General features: G+C 38.3%; 1 protein-coding gene across 23 annotated transcripts in view; it reads right to left on the minus strand.

The window, feature by feature from the left end:
• The window catches only part of CCDC158 (coiled-coil domain containing 158), an 83,250-nt gene that overhangs the window by 6,290 nt on the left and 57,588 nt on the right, over nucleotides 1-19,372 (minus strand). For 12 of the 23 annotated variants that reach the window (XM_027544813.1, XM_027544803.1, XM_027544804.1 and 9 more), the window contains 5 exons: nucleotides 13,126-13,283; nucleotides 8,405-8,464; nucleotides 5,193-5,260; nucleotides 4,108-4,145; nucleotides 2,546-2,561 (listed from right to left, as the gene is read on the minus strand). In XM_027544813.1, coding sequence (XP_027400614.1) covers nucleotides 2,546-2,561; nucleotides 4,108-4,145; nucleotides 5,193-5,260; nucleotides 8,405-8,464; nucleotides 13,126-13,283 — 340 coding nt within the window. Of the gene's footprint in view, nucleotides 1-2,545; nucleotides 2,562-4,107; nucleotides 4,146-5,192; nucleotides 5,261-8,404; nucleotides 8,465-13,125; nucleotides 13,284-19,372 lie in introns of those variants that run through there. The other 11 variants (XM_027544808.1, XM_027544806.1, XM_027544812.1 and 8 more) reach the window with 9 other exon arrangements.

A 19,372-nucleotide genomic window follows, 5' to 3' on the forward strand; every position in this document is an offset into this window, starting at 1 on the left:
AATGTTTCCAATCATGTGGGTGGGGTGTGTTCTGGTAAAACCCAAGACCTTGAATTGGAACCGAAATGGGGTACATCCTAGGAATAAGGAACTGAGTCTGCCCTTGTGGGTCCTGAGGTCTATCTTCAAATTAGCTTAATTCCTGATTGGATTAAATTTATCTGGGATTGCTGGTATGGTTGAGTACCAGAGACAAGCATGAATTTTCTCTGCAAGAAGGCAATGTTATTGTAAGCCTGAAAGCATTTTCTAAGTCTGAAACAGTTTTTCGTATATGTTTGCCATACAATAAAAATAACCAAGCATATGAGGAGACCCCCTTCATGGATCATAGCCTTGTTGCAGCAAAGGGGCTTGCCTAACTCAGTGAAGCTGTGAGCCAAGCCCTGCAGGCCACCCAAGATGGATGGGTCATAGTGAAGAGTTCTGACAAATGTGGTCCACTGGAGGAGGAAATGGCAAACCACTCCAGTATTCTTGCCATGAGAACCCCATGAACAGTATGAAAAGACAAAAAGATAAGACACCGGAAGATTAACTCCTCAGGTTTGAAGGTGTCTGATACGCTACTGGGGAAGAGAAGAGGGCAATTACTAATAGCTCCAGAAAGAATGAAGTGGCTGGGCCAAAGTGGAAATGATGCTCAGTTGCAGATGTGTCTGGTGATGGAAGTAAAGTCTGATGCTATAGAGAACAATATCTCAAAGGAACCTGAAGTGTTAGGTCCATGAATCAAGGTAAATTGGACACAGTGAAGCAGGAGATGGCAAGAGTGAACATGGACATTTCAGGAATCAGTGAACTAAAATGGACTGGAATGGGCAAATTTAATTCAGATGATCATGATATGTACTACTGTGGGCAAAAACCCCTTAGGAGAAATGGAGTAGCCCTCATAGTCAACAAAACAGTCCGAAATGCAGTACTTGGGTGTAATTTTAAAAATGACAGGAATGATCTCGGTTCGTCTCCAAGGCAAACCATTCAACATTACAGTAATCCAAGTCTATACCCCAACCACTGATGCTGAAGAAGCTGAAGTTGACCAGTTTTATGAAGACTTACAAGACCTTCCAGAACTAACACTAAAAAAAGATGTCCTTTTCATCATAGGAGATTAGAATGCAAAAGTGGGATGTCAAGAGATACTTGGAGTAACAGGCAAATTTGGGCTTGGAGTACAAAATGAAGCAGGGCAAAGGCTAAAAGAGGTTTGACAAAAGAACACAATGCTCATAGCAAACATCTTCTTCCAACAACACAAGAGAAGACTCTACACATGGACATCACCAGATGGTCAATACCAAAATCAGATTGATTATATTCTTTGCAGACAAAGATGGAGAAGCTCTATATAGTCAGCAAAAACAAGACCTGGAGCTGACTGTGGCTCAGACCATGAGCTCCTTATTGCAAAATTCAGGTTTAAATTGAAGAAAATAGGGGCAACCACTAGTCTATTCAGGTATGACCTAAATCAAATCCCTTATGATTTTGTCCCTAACAGTGGACTACTTGATGAATAGACTCAAGGGATTAGATCTGGCAGACAGAGTGCCTGAAAAACTATGGACAGGGGTTTGTAACACTGTGTAGGAGGCAGTGACCAAAATCATCCCCCCCCAAAAAAGAAATGCAAGAAGGCAAAGTAGTTGTCTGAGGAGGCTTTACAAATAGCTGAGGAAAGAAGAGAAGCAAAAGCAAGGGAGAAAGGGAAAGATGTATCCAACTGAATGCAGCGTTCCAGAGAATACCAAGGAGAGATAAGAAGGCCTTCCTCAGTGAACAATGTAAAGAAGTAGAAAAAAATAATACAATGGGAAAGACTAGATATCGCTTCAAGAAAATTGGAGAGATCAGGGGAACATTTCATGCAAGGATGGGCACGATAAAGGACAGAAACAGTAAGAACTTAACAAAAGCAGAAGATATTAAGAAGAGGCGGAGAATACACAGAAGAACTATACAAAAAAGGTCTTAATGACCTGACTAATCACGATGGTGTGGTCACTCACCTAGAGCCAGACATCCTGGAGTGCGAAGTCAAGTGGGCCTTAGGAAGCATTACTGCAAACAATGATAGTGAAGGTGATGGAATTCCAACTGAGCTATTTCAAATCCTAAAAGATGATGCTGTAAAAGTGCTACACTTAATATGTCAGCAAGTTTGGAAAACTCAGCAGTGGCCACAGGACTGGAAAAGGTCAGTTTTTTCATTCCAATCCCAAAGCAGGGCAGTGTCAAAGAATATTCAAAGTATCATACAACTGCATTCATTTCACATGCTAGTAAGGTTATGCTCAAAATCCTTCAAGCTAGGCTTCAGCAGTATGTGAACCGAGAACTTCTTGATGTACAAGCTGGGTTTAGAAAAGGCAGAAGAATCAGAGATCAAATTGCCAACATTTGTTCAATCACAGAGAAAGCAAGAGAATTCCATAAAACCATTTACTTCTGGTTCATTGACTACTAAAGCCTTTGACTGTGTGGATCATAATAAACTGTAGAAAATTGTTATAGACATGGGAATACCGGAACACCTTACCTGTCTCCTGAGAAACCTGTATGCAGGTAAAGAAGCAACAGTTAGAACTGGACATGGAACAACTGATTGGTTTAAAATTAGGAAAGGACTATGACAAGCTGTATGTTGTCAATGTGCTTATTTAAGTTATATGTAGAGCACATCGTATGAAATGCCATGCTGGATGAAGCACAAACTGGAATCAAAATATCTGGGAGAAATATCAACAACCTCAGCTATGCAGATGATTCTACTCTAGTGGCAGAAAGAGAAGAGAAACTAAGGAGCCTCCTGATGAGGGTGAAAGAGGAGAGAGAAAAAGCTGGCTTAAAACTCAACATTCAGAAAACCAAGATCATGGCATTCAGTCCCAGCACTTCTTAGCAAATATAAGGGGGAAAAGTGGAAACAGTCACAGATTTTATTTTCTTGGGCTCCAAAATCACTGCAGACAGTGACTGCAGTCATGAAATTAAAAGACATTTGCTCTTTGGAAGGAAAGCTATGATAAACCTAGACAGCATATTAAAAAGCAGAGACATCACTTTGCTGATAAATGTCTGTATGGTCAAAGCTATGGTTTTTTCCCCAGTAGTCATGTATGGATGTAAGAGTTGGACCATAAAGAAGGCTGAGCACTGAATAATTGATGCTTTCAAATTGTGGTGTGGGGAAGACTCTTTAGAGTCCCTTGAACAGCAAGGAGATCAAACCAGTCAATCCCAAAGGAAGTCAACTCTGAATATTCATTGGAAGGACTGATGCTGAAGTTAAAGCTCCAATACTTTGGCCACCTGATTTGAAGAGCTGACTCACTGGAAAAGACCCTGATGCTGGGAATGTTGAGGACAGGAGGAGAAGCGGGCAGCAGGGGATGCGATGGTTGGATAGCATCACTGACTCTATTGACATGAATTTGAGCAAAGTCTGGTAGATGGTGAAGTCCAGGCAAGCCTGGTGTGCTGCAGTCCATGAGCTTGCAGAGTCGGACACAAATTAGTGACTGAACAACAACACCACGAGGAGTCAAAATGACATGGCGGGAAACCAAGAAAAAAAAATACAGATAACAGGCATAGACCCGCAAGGTCTGGATGATGGAGGCAGAGACTACCCAGATTCAACAGCATTTGCTCCAAACCACAAACAAGTTCTTCTTATATAAAGAAAACCATACCTAGGTGTATCAGTAAAAACTGCCAGAAAATAAACCCAAACCCAAAGACAAAAAACAATCTTAAAGCTTCCAGGAGGGCAAAATGACATGTTACATTGAAATGAGGAATAATTAAATTTAGAGCTGACTTCTTAGTGGAGACACTGGAAGCCAGAAAACAATGGAAAACTCAAAAGGAAAGAAAAATGTTAATCTAGAATCCTATACTTAGCAAAAATACTTCTCAAAAGTGGGGATAAAATAAAGACAAGTTTAGACAAACAGAAACTGGGAGAATATGTTAAAGGAAACATTAAAGGCATAAGTAAAATGACAGCAGGCACGAGATAAAGTGTGAATGTGTGTGTGCGTCTAGATAAATTTTAATGGCACAACACAGTGGAAATGACCCCTCATGGTATTTTACCTTTAGAATTAAAATACGTGACAACGATTCTGTGTAAGCTGGAAGGAAAGTAAATGGAGTTAACATGTTCTAAGGTACTCACAATTTATGAAAAAAGGTAAAAGCATTCACTTATATTAATCTAATAAAGCAAGGATATATGCCGGGTAAACGGTAAAAGTATAAACATACAACTGAAGTAAAAATCTAAGGAAACTGTTCAACTTCAAACAAGTGTTCTTTTGTTCAAAATATAGTATTAGTTCATAAAGATTCGTCACAAGTTAAAAATTTAAAAATTAAGTAGAATTTATTTAAGAATATTGCTTTGATGTTAGATATACATTTACATTCTTCTACAAAAGACAAGAAAACCTGGAAACTCCTTCTATTTCACCTCACACCTCGATTTTCCCTACTTACATTACTGTCCAGATTTATAGTAAACTTTCACTGAATAACCATCATTTTCAGTTTTGTTCTTTTCCATTTATTTTGTCTTCTTCCATAGGAGGGCTGATTATGTGTCTGCTGGTTTGCCTTCGCCTTCCAAATGCAACCTATACTCTACCATTATCTTTCACATTTCTTAGTTTTAAAAACTCCTCTTCTGCAATTTTCTCTAGGGGTCTGTCATGTCCCTGATTATGATTTCAGCCCCTCCTATCCTAATTTTTATTTTTTTCCATTTCTAGTTTGAGTTGTGCCATTTTGTTTTTCAACAGATTCTACTATCTTTCAATTTCTTCCTTTATTTTGTTTTCTAAAGCACACTTTGTCTTTGGAAAGTGTATGGAGAACAATCTGTCTCTTATCTTTTTCTTTTCACTCATTCAGAAATTATTTACTGAATATTTTTACTGAATAATCTACTGAATTACTTAAGGGCCTGCTATGTCCCGGGAAGGTTCTGGGTACTGGGGTATTTCCCAACCACTAAAGTCATTTGCCCGTGTGCAGATCTGTCTAGCAGGAGGTGACACCCAATCAACAACATAATTAGTAAGTTACATAGTATAAAAAATGAGGGGACCAGCAGCAAGTGAAAGGGAATCCACTGTAAGCTTTAAGCAGGCCCAATTTTTGTGCTTTCATTAAAAACTCACCTGCAGATGGGAATACAAAGCAACCAGGCGGATCTTCCAACTCTGCTACGTGTAACGTGACTGGCTCTCTGGAAACATAAGGATGGTCATGCAAAAACATTCCATTTTCAAATTCAGTGCCAAGATTTATCAACAAGAACAAACTGGTGAAGGCAAAAGTGATGGCTTAATGTATAAACCCAAGATGGTAGCCATGACCCTAAACTGCAGAAGTCCTAAACTACCCTATGAGGGAGAACCAGAGTTATGTCATCCTTATGTATTCAGTGCCTATGAACATTTTTCAGAATGAAAATGTAATAACATATAATCTTGGTTGCAAAATTCTTTTTTATAATAATATGTATAAAACCCAGTATTTCTCTCATATATTCTAAGAGATGCACTCTTAATGACTCATTTAAAATTTAAAAACCAAGGAAAAAACTAACCTCTCTTGGTAATAATAAGTGTCACTTTACAAAACTATCAGACCTATTTAAATCAGTAAGTTGAACTAAACCACAAAGTTCTCTGTGGGTTGGATACCAGTTTGAAAATATTATGACAGCAGTTCTCAAAGTGGTGCCCTTGAAAAGGGGGTTTGTGAGGTCAACACTAATTTTATTAGAATACTAAGATATTATTTTCTTTTTAACTCTTAGTCTCTCATAAGTATACAGTGGAGTTTCCCAGAGCCTCCATGATATCTGATATCATACCAGAAAAATGCAGAGGCAGGTATGAGAATATAGCTACCTTTTATTAAGCCACGCATTAACTGTAAAATGAAGTCTTCTTAATGATTTTTTGTTTGAAAAGTTATTTTTCATAATAAACTATTTTATTATAGAAACCTGTAATATACTTACTTTGCTTATCTTTAAGTATCAAATTGTTTTAATTTTTTTAAATTAAAATTTAATTTTATTTTCCAATACTAAAAATAGAAATGATCTACGTAAACAAAAGCTCTTTGGAATCCTCAGTGATATTTGTGAGTGCAAAGGGGTCCTGAGACCAAAAAGTTTGAGAATATTAGCAGGAAAGCCTTAGAAAAAGTCATGGCTGTATTGTGTAGTCTTCATTATCAGGGCAAGGTGTCTGTTCTGAGACCAAAATGTTTGAGAATATTAGGAGAAAAGCCTTGGGAAAAAGGTCACGGCTGTGTTGTACAGTCTTCATTATCAGGGTAAGGAGTCTGTTCTTGCTGCACTAGGCAATGGGGAGCCTTTGAAGGTCTTGGCGCTGGGACCATAGTCTGAGGTGTGCTTCAGGCAGAGCAATTTGAAACTCATTCACAGAAGTGATTGGAACTTACAAGAGACTAGAGATTTAAGACATCCACACTGAACACAGTAGGGGCTACCACAAAGGTACATGAGAGTGGTAAAGTGGCTTTAAAAGCAGTGTGGAAAAATAAAATAAAATAAAAGCAGTGTGGTGGGATGAATAATGATTGTCAAATATATCTGTCCAAATACCAACAGCCTATGAATGTTACCTTACATGGCACTAGAGACTGCAGATGTGATTACATCAAGGGTCTTAAGATGGGGAGACTGTCCTGGAGTATGTGGAGACACACCTACATTATCTAAATGGCATCACAAATCTCTTTACAGGAGGAAGGCAGGGGGGAGATTTCACACAGAAGAGAGAGGGTGATGTGACAATCCCAGCAGAAGACTTGAGGATGCCACGCCAGAGGCTGTGAGCCACAAGGCAAAGAGTGCAAAGAACAAAGCGCTAGAGGCCCAGAAGCTCTAAAAGAGAAAGGGAAGGGAATGCATTAATCTCAAGGGCTTCTAAAAGGAGTGTAACCTTGCCAACATCCTGATTGTCCAGGTACCCAGAAGCAGAACCAGGAGTGGTTATAAGCCTGAGCTCAGAAGCAGGCTAGAACTGAGTTCAATTCTGGTTCCTTTATTTACAAGCTGTATGACCTTGGTAAATTGCTGGGCAAGCTGCGTCTTCATTTCTAACCTATATATGGGGATAATAATGCCTATATCATAGATATGATTAGACAGACTAAATGAGATAAGTCAAAAACACCCAGATAATAGATGGCTGCAGATATTATTAACAGGATGAGTGAGTGTAATGTTACACACCTAGGTTAGAAGACAATCAAAACTTGTTTCTTTTAGGCTAAGAGAAAGCTGTATTTATAAAGATTCAAGTTCACTGAATATTGATCAAACAGTAGGGACAGTAAGAAACTATCTGCTTTAATTCATTCACAAACAAATATTTACAGAAAAGCAGGCAAAATGCTTGGTCCAAAATCACTGCAGATGGTGACTGCAGCCATGAAATTAAAAGACACTTTTAAGTGTCCTTAAGGAAGGAAAGTTATGACCAACCTAGATAGCATATTCAAAAGCAGAGACATTACTTTGCCAACAAAGGTCTGTCTAGTCAAGGCTATGGTTTTTCCAGTGGTCACGTATGGATGTGAGAGTTGGACTGTGAAGAAGGCTGAGCGTCCAAGAATTGATGCTTTTGAACTGTGGTGTTGGAGAAGACCCTTGAGAGTCCCTTGGACTGCAAGGAGGTCCAACCAGTCCATTCTGAGGGAGATCAGCCCTGGGATTTCTTTGGAAGGAATGATGCTAAAGCTGAAACTCCAGGACTTTGGCCACCTCATGTGAAGAGTTGACGCATTGGAAAAGACTCTGATGCTGGGAGGGATTGGGGGCAGGAGAAGAAGGGGACGACAGAGGGTGAGATAGCTGGATGGCATCACTGACTCGATGGACGTGAGTATGAGTGAATTCTGGGAGTTGGTGATGGACAAGGAGGCCTGGCGTGCTGCGATTCATGGGGTCGCAAAGAGTCGGACACGACTGAGCGACGGAACTGAACTGAACTGAACTGAAAGATACAGTAATGAATAGGCCTTTCTTTGCCTAACTGGAATTTAAACATTAGAATTCATTTTCATATTCTATGATATAAACAGGACTCTAATATCGCTATTTTTTCATAAGCAGTAAGAATAGAAAGATAAAAGTTTTTCCTGGCAGTCAGTCAATAAATAGACCCTACGACTATAAGCAACTTGAGGACAGGGCCCATGTGTGTCTCACCTGCCGTTACATCCCATGGGCCTAGCACAGAACTCGGCACATCACAGGCAGTGAACGATATTCTAATGAATGAATGAATGAAAAATAGTAGTAAAGGGGACATTTTGAAAGTCAGGGGCTGGTCAGATGGTTTCTTACCTGCTAAAAGTTTCACTTGATTTGCTGCCTTCAGTGGATTCCCTTAATGAGTTGTTGCTTCTGTTGGCAGAGGGTGGGAGAAGTTAAAGACTATGTGATGTTATTTTAACTTAGTGATCAAACCAAATTGTTCCTCTGAATACTGCTTTTAGACAGATGCAGATTCAAAACAGTGAGATTGGGGTGCTCGCTCTTCCCAGTGGAGAGAATGTATGGAGAGAAGCTTGAAGACAGAAGGACATGGACCCCTCTGGGAATCAGAAGCAGTCCATTTTGGCCAGAGCTCAGTACAGGAGGAAAGCAGGCTGGTGACCAGCTAGGGAGATACTTCAGTATCAGTCTGAGAACCATGTGTTGAATGCAGAAGATGCTGGGAGCTACTGAAGACCTGCTGCTGCTGCTAAGTCGCTTCAGTCGTGTCCGACTCCGTGCGACCCCACAGACGGCAGCCCACCAGGCTCCCCCATTCCTGGGATTCTCCAGGCAAGAACACTGGAGTGCGTTGCCATTTCCTTCTCCAATGCATGAAAGTGAAAAGTGAAAGTGAAGTCTCTCAGTCGTGTCCGACTCTTCTCGACCCCATGGACTGCAGCCTACCAGGCTCCTCCGTCCATGGGATTTTCCAGGCAAGAGTACTGGAGTGGGGTGCCATTGCCTTCTCCGACTGAAGACCTGCAGGCAATGCCTTCTGTGTCTGACTGAGTAACAAACTAAGAGTAGCTTTTCTCCTTTTTGGCTAAAGACAGTTCTCAGAAATTGTTTTTGTTTAGGGGTTATGGATGTAATCTCTCTTTTTAATGCTCTTTTTAATGGTTTCATTTAAACATTCAGCTATTAGATTATTGATAAAAATAGGACTGTTTTCAGTAAGGTTCTTATAACCCTATATTGAGGCTGTTGCAACTTCCTTTGAGACCACCTTCTTCTCGAAAGTTATGTAAGCTATTGTAACTGTAGGAAAAGTATTCCATTTTTGGAATGGCATACCACAGAAATATCTTCATCTGGGTAAACAGCAGCAAAAAAAAAAAAAAGAAAAGCCTATTAAGTTGACTTCTAGAAAGTAAGTTACTTTAGTCTATTTCACTAAAATCCTTTTTTGTTTCAGTTAAACTCTATTAAGGCTTTCCATCAATTCCCATCTAAACTATCCAGACTTCCCCAATTATCTGGTCACATGTACAATTCTTAGGCAATTAATAAGATTCAGAATCTCAGATTCCTCTTACCTATGGCATATCACTAATCTCAGGCTTGATTCAGTAATGCAATCTCTTACTCTATCATCTTTCTATAGATAAATATAACCCTCAGTTAATTATACAAAGAATAATTTCCAGATTCCATGTATTTTTAGAATCAATTGCTCATATGTATTTAACTCTTCTTTAATGCACAAGAGTAGATTTTAGGTCTCCAATCAAGTTTTGCAAAGGGCTACCCATGGAGTTTGTCAACCTAGAAATGCTTTTGTTCCTGAACCTTTAAAAGCTCTAGGCTGAGTTTAGGCTTTGGTGACAAGGTCATTTGTAGAATTATAGCAAATTAACATAAATTATCTAAAGGCAGGGGCCAAATATATTCATGTTCAACAGAGTCCAATATAGTCAAGCACATCTGTAGTGGTTGAAGTGATGGAATTTGATCAGGGAAGTCATGGTAATCTTGTGGAACGATTAGTTCTGGAAGCCAGGGGCTCTAATGTTTACTTTGTTTACTTCTAACTTTGTCTCTTTGTCTCCTAGGAGGCGGCAACTCAATCTATGTCAATGTAATCATTGGTCAAATGAGCTTAATAAATAAGCTTAATAAATAAGCTTAATAAATGCCCCAGTGAAAGCATATTATAGAATTATGACAACAACCAAAGTGCTCTGCTATCCATAATAGCCAAGATATGGCAACAACTTAACTGTCCTTTGACAGACAAATGGATAAAGAAGACGTGGTACATACATACAGTGGAATACTAGTCAGCAAAAGAACAAAGTAATGCCATCTGTAGCAACACGGATGCGACCAGAGATGATGATACTAAGTGAAACAAGTCAGAAAGAGAAAGACAAATACCACGTGATATCACCTGTATCTGTAATCTAAACTATGACACAGACTGACCTATCTATGAAACAGGGACAGAATGATGGACACAGAGAACAGGCTGCTGGTTGCCAAGGGAGAAGGAGAGTGGAAAAGGGAAGGAGTGGGAGTTTGGGGTTAGCAGACGTAAGCCTTTATACACAAAATACATAATCAACAAGGCCCTACTGTAGAGCATAGACACCTATATTCAATATCCCATGATAGACCATAATGGAAAAGAATATTTAAAACAGAATGTACGTGGATCTATAAGTAAATCACTTTGCGATACAGCAGAAATTAAAACAACATTGTAAACCAACTATACTTCAATTTAAAAATCAAAAAAAATAAGTAAAATGCATGAGAACTTTTTAAAAAAAGTATTCTGCACATATAAGTGTTCTTGGATAGAGTGACAAGGGGATGTTTCTGACGTGATTCAGAGAATGCAATGTTATGTTAGGTATCCAGACAATCACTAATATTTTACTACTATCACTCATCTCACACGCTACTAAAGTCATGCTCAAAATTCTCCAAGCCAGGCTTCAGCAATACGTGAACTGTGAACTTCCTGATGTTAAAGCTGGTTTTAGAAAAGGCAGAGGAACCAGAAATCAAATTGCCAACATCCACTGGATCATGGAAAAAGCAAGAGAGTTCCAGAAAAACATCTATTTCTGCTTTATTGACTATGCCAAAGCCTTTGAGGATGTGGATCACAATAAACTGTGGAAAATTCTTCAAGAGATGGCAATATCAGACTATCTGACCTGCCTCTTGAGAAATCTGTATGCAGGTCAGGAAGCAACAGTTAGAACTGGACATGGAACAACAGACTGGTTCCAAATAGGAAAAGGAGTACGTCAAGGCTGTATATTGTCACCCTGCTTATTTAACTTCTATGCAGAGTACATGATGAGAAACACTGGACTGGAAGAAGCACAAGCTGGAATCAAGATTGCCGGGAGAAATATCAATAACCTCAGATATGCAGATGACACCACCCTTATGGCAGCAAGTGAAGAGGAACTCAAAAGCCTCTTAATGAAAGTGAAAGTGGAGAGTGAAAAAGTTGGCTTAAAGCTCAACATTCAGAAAATGAAGATCATGGCATCTGGTCCCATCACTTCATGGGAAATAGATGGGGAAACAGTGGAAACAGTGTCAGACTTTATTTTTGGGGGCTCCAAAATCACTACAGATGGTGACTGCAGCCATGAAATTAAAAGACGCTTACTCCTTGGAAGGAAAGTTATGACCAACCTAGATAGCATATTCAAAAGCAGAGACATTATTTTGCCAACAATGGTCCATCTAGTCAAGGCTATGGTTTTTCCTGTGGTCATGTATGGATATGATAGTTGGACTGTGAAGAAGGCTGAGCATCCAAGAATTGATGCTTTTGAACTGTGGTGTTGGAGAAGACTCTTGAGAGTCCCTTGGACTGCAAGGAGATCCAACCAGTCCATTCTGAAGGAGATCAGCCCTGGGATTTCTTTGGAAGGACTGATGCTAAAGCTGAAACTCCAGTACTTTGGCCACCTCATGCGAAGAGTTGACTCATTGAAAAAGACTCTGATGCTGGGAGGGATTGGGGGCAGGAGGAGAAGGGGACGACAGAGGATGAGATGGCTGGATGGCATCACTGACTTGATGGATGTGAGTCTGAATGAACTCTGGGAGTTGGTGATGGACAGGGAGGCCTGGCGTGCTGTGATTTATGGGGTCGCAAAGAGTCGGACACGACTGAGCGACTGAACTGAACTGAACTATTAACAAATATTATTAGTAAAACAGACAAATCCAATTAATATTTTGCTACCTCAAGTTAATAAACACTACCTGAATATCTTAAAGAAACTGGAGATTGTTTACATATAAGCATTATGTCATAGAGTATGATTTTGAGATATTTGCTATATAACCAAGAAACAAAGGTTACAAAAGTGGGTTGTTATAATACTAACAACATATAATTAATGGTGTAATGCTAATAATATAGTATATATAGTGTGCTAAAATCCTCTAAGTTAATTTAATAATAGCATACATTAAAATTTTAAAACACTATTTGATTTCTGTAAGTACATGCAGTCAGTGGCTGGTAGACTGGTTGAATCACTTTTTGGATCTGACTTCATATTAATTTAAGTCACTGGCATGGATGCCTAGAGAGCCAAAGCTTTCCAATTAGTTTATATTTGAGGAGTACGCAGTTCTCGGGGTTCAAGTTTTAGCTCCACCATACGTGGCTGTAAGTAAGTCAACCTTTTGGAACTTGTGGTTTTCTTATTTTTAAAATGGGATAAATAAATCCTGCTCTGTCTTGTCTCAAACAGTTGCTGTGATAATCAAGTAAGAATATGGATGTGAAATTTGCTGGGAACTATAAATTACTGTATGAATGTAACTTTGGGTCACATTTCGCCCTAATTTCTGAATAGAACAAATAATATATTCTCTCGATATCAAGTAGTTTTACTTCTGCTAACTCCTCTACTTTCATATCATTTTTCCTGGTAATGTCCCCATACCCCTCAAAGTTAATGTAACCTCCACCTCCCACGTAGACAACGTGATGGCCAACCACTGTTGAGGGACACTTTCCCACTCTGAAGCACATTCAGTCTTACACAGCCACAAAGGAGACCCCCAGAGATGGTGCTCTCCCGTCTTCTTCGCTCTTGCCCAGAGGCACGGCTGGCTCCTCGTTGATCACACTTCTCAACTCCTGGAGAAGCTGTTTCAAGTCCCTCGTTGGATCTTCCTTTGCGTTAGGTTTCATAGAGTGCTGAATTAAAACAATTCACAAGACAAGGACACTTTGTTTTTTTCAGATTTGAATGCCATTTCCTATTATAAAATTAATTCAACTGGTAAATTATGGAGAAGAAAAAGAGGAAATAAAAAACCTGTAATCTTACTACTCAGAGATAAATCAATAATATCCAATCAACACAGTGCTATATCTAATTCATATATGCATATACCTACTTACGGGCTTCCCAGGTGGTGCTAGTGGTAAAGAACCTGCCTGCCAATGCAAGAGACTTAAGAGCTGCAGGTTCAATTCCCGAGTCAGGAAGATCCCCTGGAGGACAGCATGGCAACCCACTTCAGTATTCTTGCCTGGAGAATCCCATGGACAGAGGAGCCTGGCAGGCTACAGTTCATAGCGTCACAAAGAGTCAGACACAACTGAAGTGACTTAGCATGCATGTACATGCCTATTTATACATATGTATATATAAACTATTGAGAAGGCAATGGCACCCCACTCCAGTACTCTTGCCTGGAAAATCCCACGGGCAGAGGAGCCTGGTAGGCTGCAGTCCATGGGGTCGCTAGAAGTCAGACAGGACTGAGCGACTTCACTTTCACTTTTCACTTTCATGCATTGGAGAAGGAAATGGCAACCCACTCCAGTGTTCTTGCCTGGAGAATCCCAGGGACAGAGGAGCCTGGTGGGCTGCCATCTATGGGGTCGCACAGAGTCGGACACGACTGAAGTGACTTAGCAGCGTATATAAACGAAACTATACAGGATTAAACTATACACATCTATTTAGAATACAAATTCTATTTAAGTTCCCATAGACTATAAACTAGGAGGCACTGGAACATATCCAGGGACATAAAACAAGGTGGAAAAATTTCATGGTCTAAAGGTATTGGAACTATAGAGTCTGTTCTCTTATCACTGTGGAATTATGGTTAGAAATCAATATCAAAAGGTATTTGAAAATAACCCACATATTTTCAAGTGCAATGTGACATTTACCAAGAGAGATCTTTGGTTTAGCCAAGAGAGATCTTTTGATTTAGCTCTTTAATAAAGCCACTGATTGAGCCTTTATTACTCTCAATAAAGTTAGAGGACTGAAAAAACACAGAAGGTAATTACAGAGAAGAAAGCATTTAAATGAGAAATTAATATCAAGGATATTTTTAAAACCCTGTGCATGTGGAAATTAAATATCCACTTTTAAATGATGGGTGTATCTAAGAAGCTGTAACAAGGAAAATTAGAAAATATTTGTAACAGAAAAAAGATGAAAAGAGAATTTACCAGAATTTGTTGCATATAGCTGAAGCTACTCAATGCAACTAAATACGATGTGGAATCTTGAATAAGATATAAAAACAAATAATGGATACTAGCATAAAATTTTGTGAAATTTGAACAAAATCTGTACTTTAGTTAATAACACTGTATTATATATGTTAATCTCCTTTTCCTTTTTTACAACATAGTGAAATCATTAACAATTTTTTTTTAACTTTAACAATATGGTATGGACATCTTACCATGCCATTAAATATTTATAACTATATCCAGGTAAAATAATTTCAATAATTTGTTAAGGGATGAACTAATTTTATAAAGCTATAGAATTTTAGAAGTAAGGGACCCTCTAGCAATGAGTGAATCTACCCCCCTGCCACCACTTTACTGATGAGGAAAGAGACATTTAACATTTTCAAACTATGTTGCTGCTGCTGCTGCTGCTAAGTTGCTTCACTCGTGTCCAACTCTGTGCGACCCCATAGATGGCAGCCCACCAGGCTCCCCCATTCCTGGGATTCTCCAGGCAAGAACACTGGAGTGGGTTGCCATTTCCTTCTCCAATGCATGAAAGTGAAAAGTAAAAGTGAAGTCGCTCAGTCGTGTCCGGACTCTTAGTGACCCCATGGACTGCAGCCCACCAGGCTCCTCCATCCATGGGATTTTCCAGGCAAGAGTACTGGAGTGGGTTGCCATTGCCTTCTCCGCAAACTATGTTAGTTGGGGAATAATATTAAAAGATTTTTCAGGTAGCTAGTGTTCCTCAATGAATATTTATAATATAAAAAGAAGCACAGATGTTCCCAATAGGCACAAAAAGAGAGAAAACCGAATAATAATCAGAGGTTGCCCTGGTGAGCAGGTGGACTTAGCTGGAGGATACTCATGGCTAAAGCATCATAAAGGAATTTTAGCCAGAAGTGTCTGACCCAAGGTAGAGTGACACCTGCCAGACATACAGGTTGTTGAAGGATAAACACTGCAAAATTTTTGTTCTTTAGGCTTTACTTTTCTAGGGTCCATGCCAATCAAGTGTTGATGCTACTGGTATAACCCTCACATTGTCCTTCCCTTCCTATTTCCACTGATAAACCACATAAAATATCCAGTTGAAGATGTCAAGAGTTCTAACTAACTGAATGTGTGGTAAGTATGATTCTACCAGTTTACTGATGGTCATCTTACTGAGAAATTACCATGATGAGTTCAGAGTTTCATAAATTAAGATTCCATTAAATTTTATTTCATTGATTTAAAATATACAAAGATGTGAACCATTTTTAATAGCTTTTACTTTTAGAGAAGTTTTAGGTTCACAGCAAAAATGAGTAGAAGGTACAGAGACTTCCCATATACTGTATATGCTGAACCAGTTTCTTAATCATGAATAAAAGCATTTGTTGCTTATAAACAGATCCAGTTTCACCAAACACAGGCTTTGTTCTTGTCCTAGCCCTGGTGGACCTCATATCTGATGTGGAATAAAACTTCAGAAGACTTATCTTATTGCAATATTCAGTCACTTCAGTTCTAACCTTGAAATCTCAATATAACACCTGGACCTTCATATCTTCTGCCCACTAGGAAGTTTACTTAATAAGCTTTGTTATTAAAAAATTTTAAGCCCATGACACTTATTATAAATTGTCAGTGTAATAACCTACAAACAAATTCATAAAGTTTATTTCATTATAACAAGGGAAATGCTTCTTTTAGTCTCCATTTCCTAATCTGTAAAAATGGGGAAAATAACTCTTATTTTATAAGGATGGCATAAGGAATCAGAAGTACTTAATGTATGCATAGTAAGTACTCAAAAAAGGCTGGTTTCCACTTCCTTCTCCCCTTAGCATAAAAACACATGAAGTATCTTATATGTTTCATATTTACAGATTTAGAGTAACCAGAAAGGTTAACATGACAATGTATATAGTGTGTTAGTACCAGGACACAGTCACGAAGAAGATGTCATCAGGGTTAGCTGTGCAGTCTAGCTACGATGCTCCCCTTGATATACTGACAAACTGATTCTAAAGCGTATATGGGAAGGCCAAAACCTCAGAATAGGAAAGACAACAGTGAAGGTGAACAAAGTTGGAGAACTGCCATTTCCCAGGTTCAAGATTTACTGTAATAAGAGTGCAGTACTGGTAAAAGAATAGACAAATAGACTGATGGGACAGAATAAAATAAAGATCCCAGGAACAGTCCCATACAAATATAGTCAACTGGTCTTCAACAAAGGAGCAAAAGTATTTCAGTAGAGAAAAGGCAGTATTTTCAACAAATGGTACTGGAACAACTGGCCATTCACATGCATTACAAAAATGAATCTAGATGCAGACCTTATATTTGTCACAAAAATTAACTCAGAGTGAATCATGGACCTAAATGTAAAATTCCAGACTATAAAACTCTAGAGGATAATACAGGAGAAAATTTAGATGACTTTGGGATTCATGATGACTTTTTAGACACAAATTAAAAGCATGATCCATGAAAGAAAAGCATCAGTAAGTTGGACTTTTTAATCTTAAAAACTTTTCCTTGCAAAAAGATAGTTTAAAAAAAATGGAAACAAAAATCACAGACTGACAGAAAATCTTTTCAAAACACATAAGTGACAAAAGACTGGTAGCTAAAATATACCTCCAAAAAGAACCTCTTAAAACTCAACAGTAGGAAAAAATTTTAAACATCCATTAAAAAATAGGCAAACATGTGGAATAGACATCTCACTATAAAAATATGTAGAAGGCAAATAAGCATATGAAAATATGCTCAACATCATATTTCATTAAGGAATTTCAAATTAAAACTATAAGATATCACACTACACTCCTATTATCTAGGCTAAAATCCGAACACTGACAACACCAAATGTTGACAAGGATGGGGAGCAACAGGAACTCTCGTTCACTGCTGGTGAGACTGCAGAATGGTACAGCCACTTTGAAAGACAGTTTGGTGGTTTCTTCCAAAACTAAACATGCTCATACTATAAAATGCAGCAACCATGCTCTGTAGCGTTCACCTAACAGAGGTGAAAACTTACGTCTATGCAAAACCTGCACATTGATGTTATAGCAGGTTTATTCATAACTTGCCAAAACTTGGTAGCAATCAAGATATCCTTTAATAAGTGACTGGATAAACTGTGGTACATCCATACTATGAAATATTATTCAGTAAAAAAAGAAATTAACTATTAAAGGATGAAAAGATACGAAAAAATCTTGCAAGCATATTGCTAAGTGAAAGAAGCCAATCTGAAAAGACTATCACTAGATGACTCTGGTTATACGACATTCTGGAAAAGACAAAAATGTGAAGACAGTAAAAAGATCACTGGTTGCCAGGGGTTCGGGGGAAGGGAACAACAGATGAAAAGGTGAAGCACAGGGCATTTTTTGAACAGTTAAACTATTCTGTATAATACTGTAATGTAATACATGTAATGCATTACATGTATTGTAAGACATGTAATGTATTACATGTATTGTAAGACATGCAATACATGTAATGTAATACAAGTAATACATGATAATGTAATCATCATACATATGTCTAAATGCACAAAATGTACAATATGAGGAGCATGTGATGTTCAGTAGTGTCTGACTCTTTGCTCTCCTTTGGACTCTGGCCTGCCAGGCTCCTCTGTCCATAGGATTTTTCAGGCAAGAATACTGGAGTGGGTAGCCATTTCCTACTCCAGGGGATCTTCCCGACCCAGCAATCAAACTCATGTCTGCTGTGTCACCCGCATTGCAGGTAGGTTCTTTACCCACTGAGCCCTCAGGGAAGCCCCACAATATAAGAAGTGAACCCCAATGAAAATTATAGACTTTAGTTAATAACAATGTGTCAATATTGGTTTAACAATTATAACAAATGTACCACATGAATGCAACATGCTGGTAATAGAGGAAGCTGGGGGGAGAGAGGAGGACAGCAAAGAGAATCTATGGGAACTCTCTATTTTCTGCTCAGTTTTCTGTAAGGCTAAAACCACTCTAAAAAAAGTCTATTAATTTTAAAACAAAAAGAAATCGTGAACTTTGGAAGTAAAAGTGACAACATAAAGTCATATCAATTTACATGTTTATCAGTAAGGTGTGACAGGAAAGTGGCCGTTATACCATACGCTTCCCATTGCCATTTGACCATTCTATACACAAAGTTGTTTGTTTTAGCTTTAATATGTAATAATTATTAGCTGATTATAAATAAGCTTGAACATTTTTCATGTTTATGGACTATATGCATTTCTTTTGGACTATATACATGTCCTTTCTATATTTTTCTTTTAGAATATATGCTATCTTTTTCCAGGTATGTAAAAACTCTTTATATTTTATATTAACCCTTTGTTTGCTAGAAATATTTTTCTAGTTTGTGATTCCATTTTAGTTTATGGTGGCTTCTGATTTAAGCTTCATTTACTCAAAATAGTCAATTATTCCTTTTCATGTCTGTAAATCTTATAATGCTTTCACTTGTAATACTTTTCATTAAAAAGTTTATTTTTAATACTTTATTGTTTAATTCATATGGAACAAATTTTGATTTATAACATGAATACACTTAAAAAATTAGAAAATAGCTAGGAAATGAATGATTTAAAAACATTCTTTACATATGAGTGGCTGGTTATGTATGGCTGGTTATGACTATCTTGTCTGGCTGATAAAGAAACAGCTACTTCCAAGTTCTTCATGAGGTTACTGGAACCCATCAAAGAATCTTGCTCTCCCTCACTTCAATCCCTTGACCCTTAGGATATACATTAAGGCTATTTCTAGGGGACATAT

The sequence above is a fragment of the Bos indicus x Bos taurus genome, chromosome 6 (assembly GCF_003369695.1).
Source record: "Bos indicus x Bos taurus breed Angus x Brahman F1 hybrid chromosome 6, Bos_hybrid_MaternalHap_v2.0, whole genome shotgun sequence".
Lineage (NCBI taxonomy): Eukaryota > Metazoa > Chordata > Mammalia > Artiodactyla > Bovidae > Bos > Bos indicus x Bos taurus.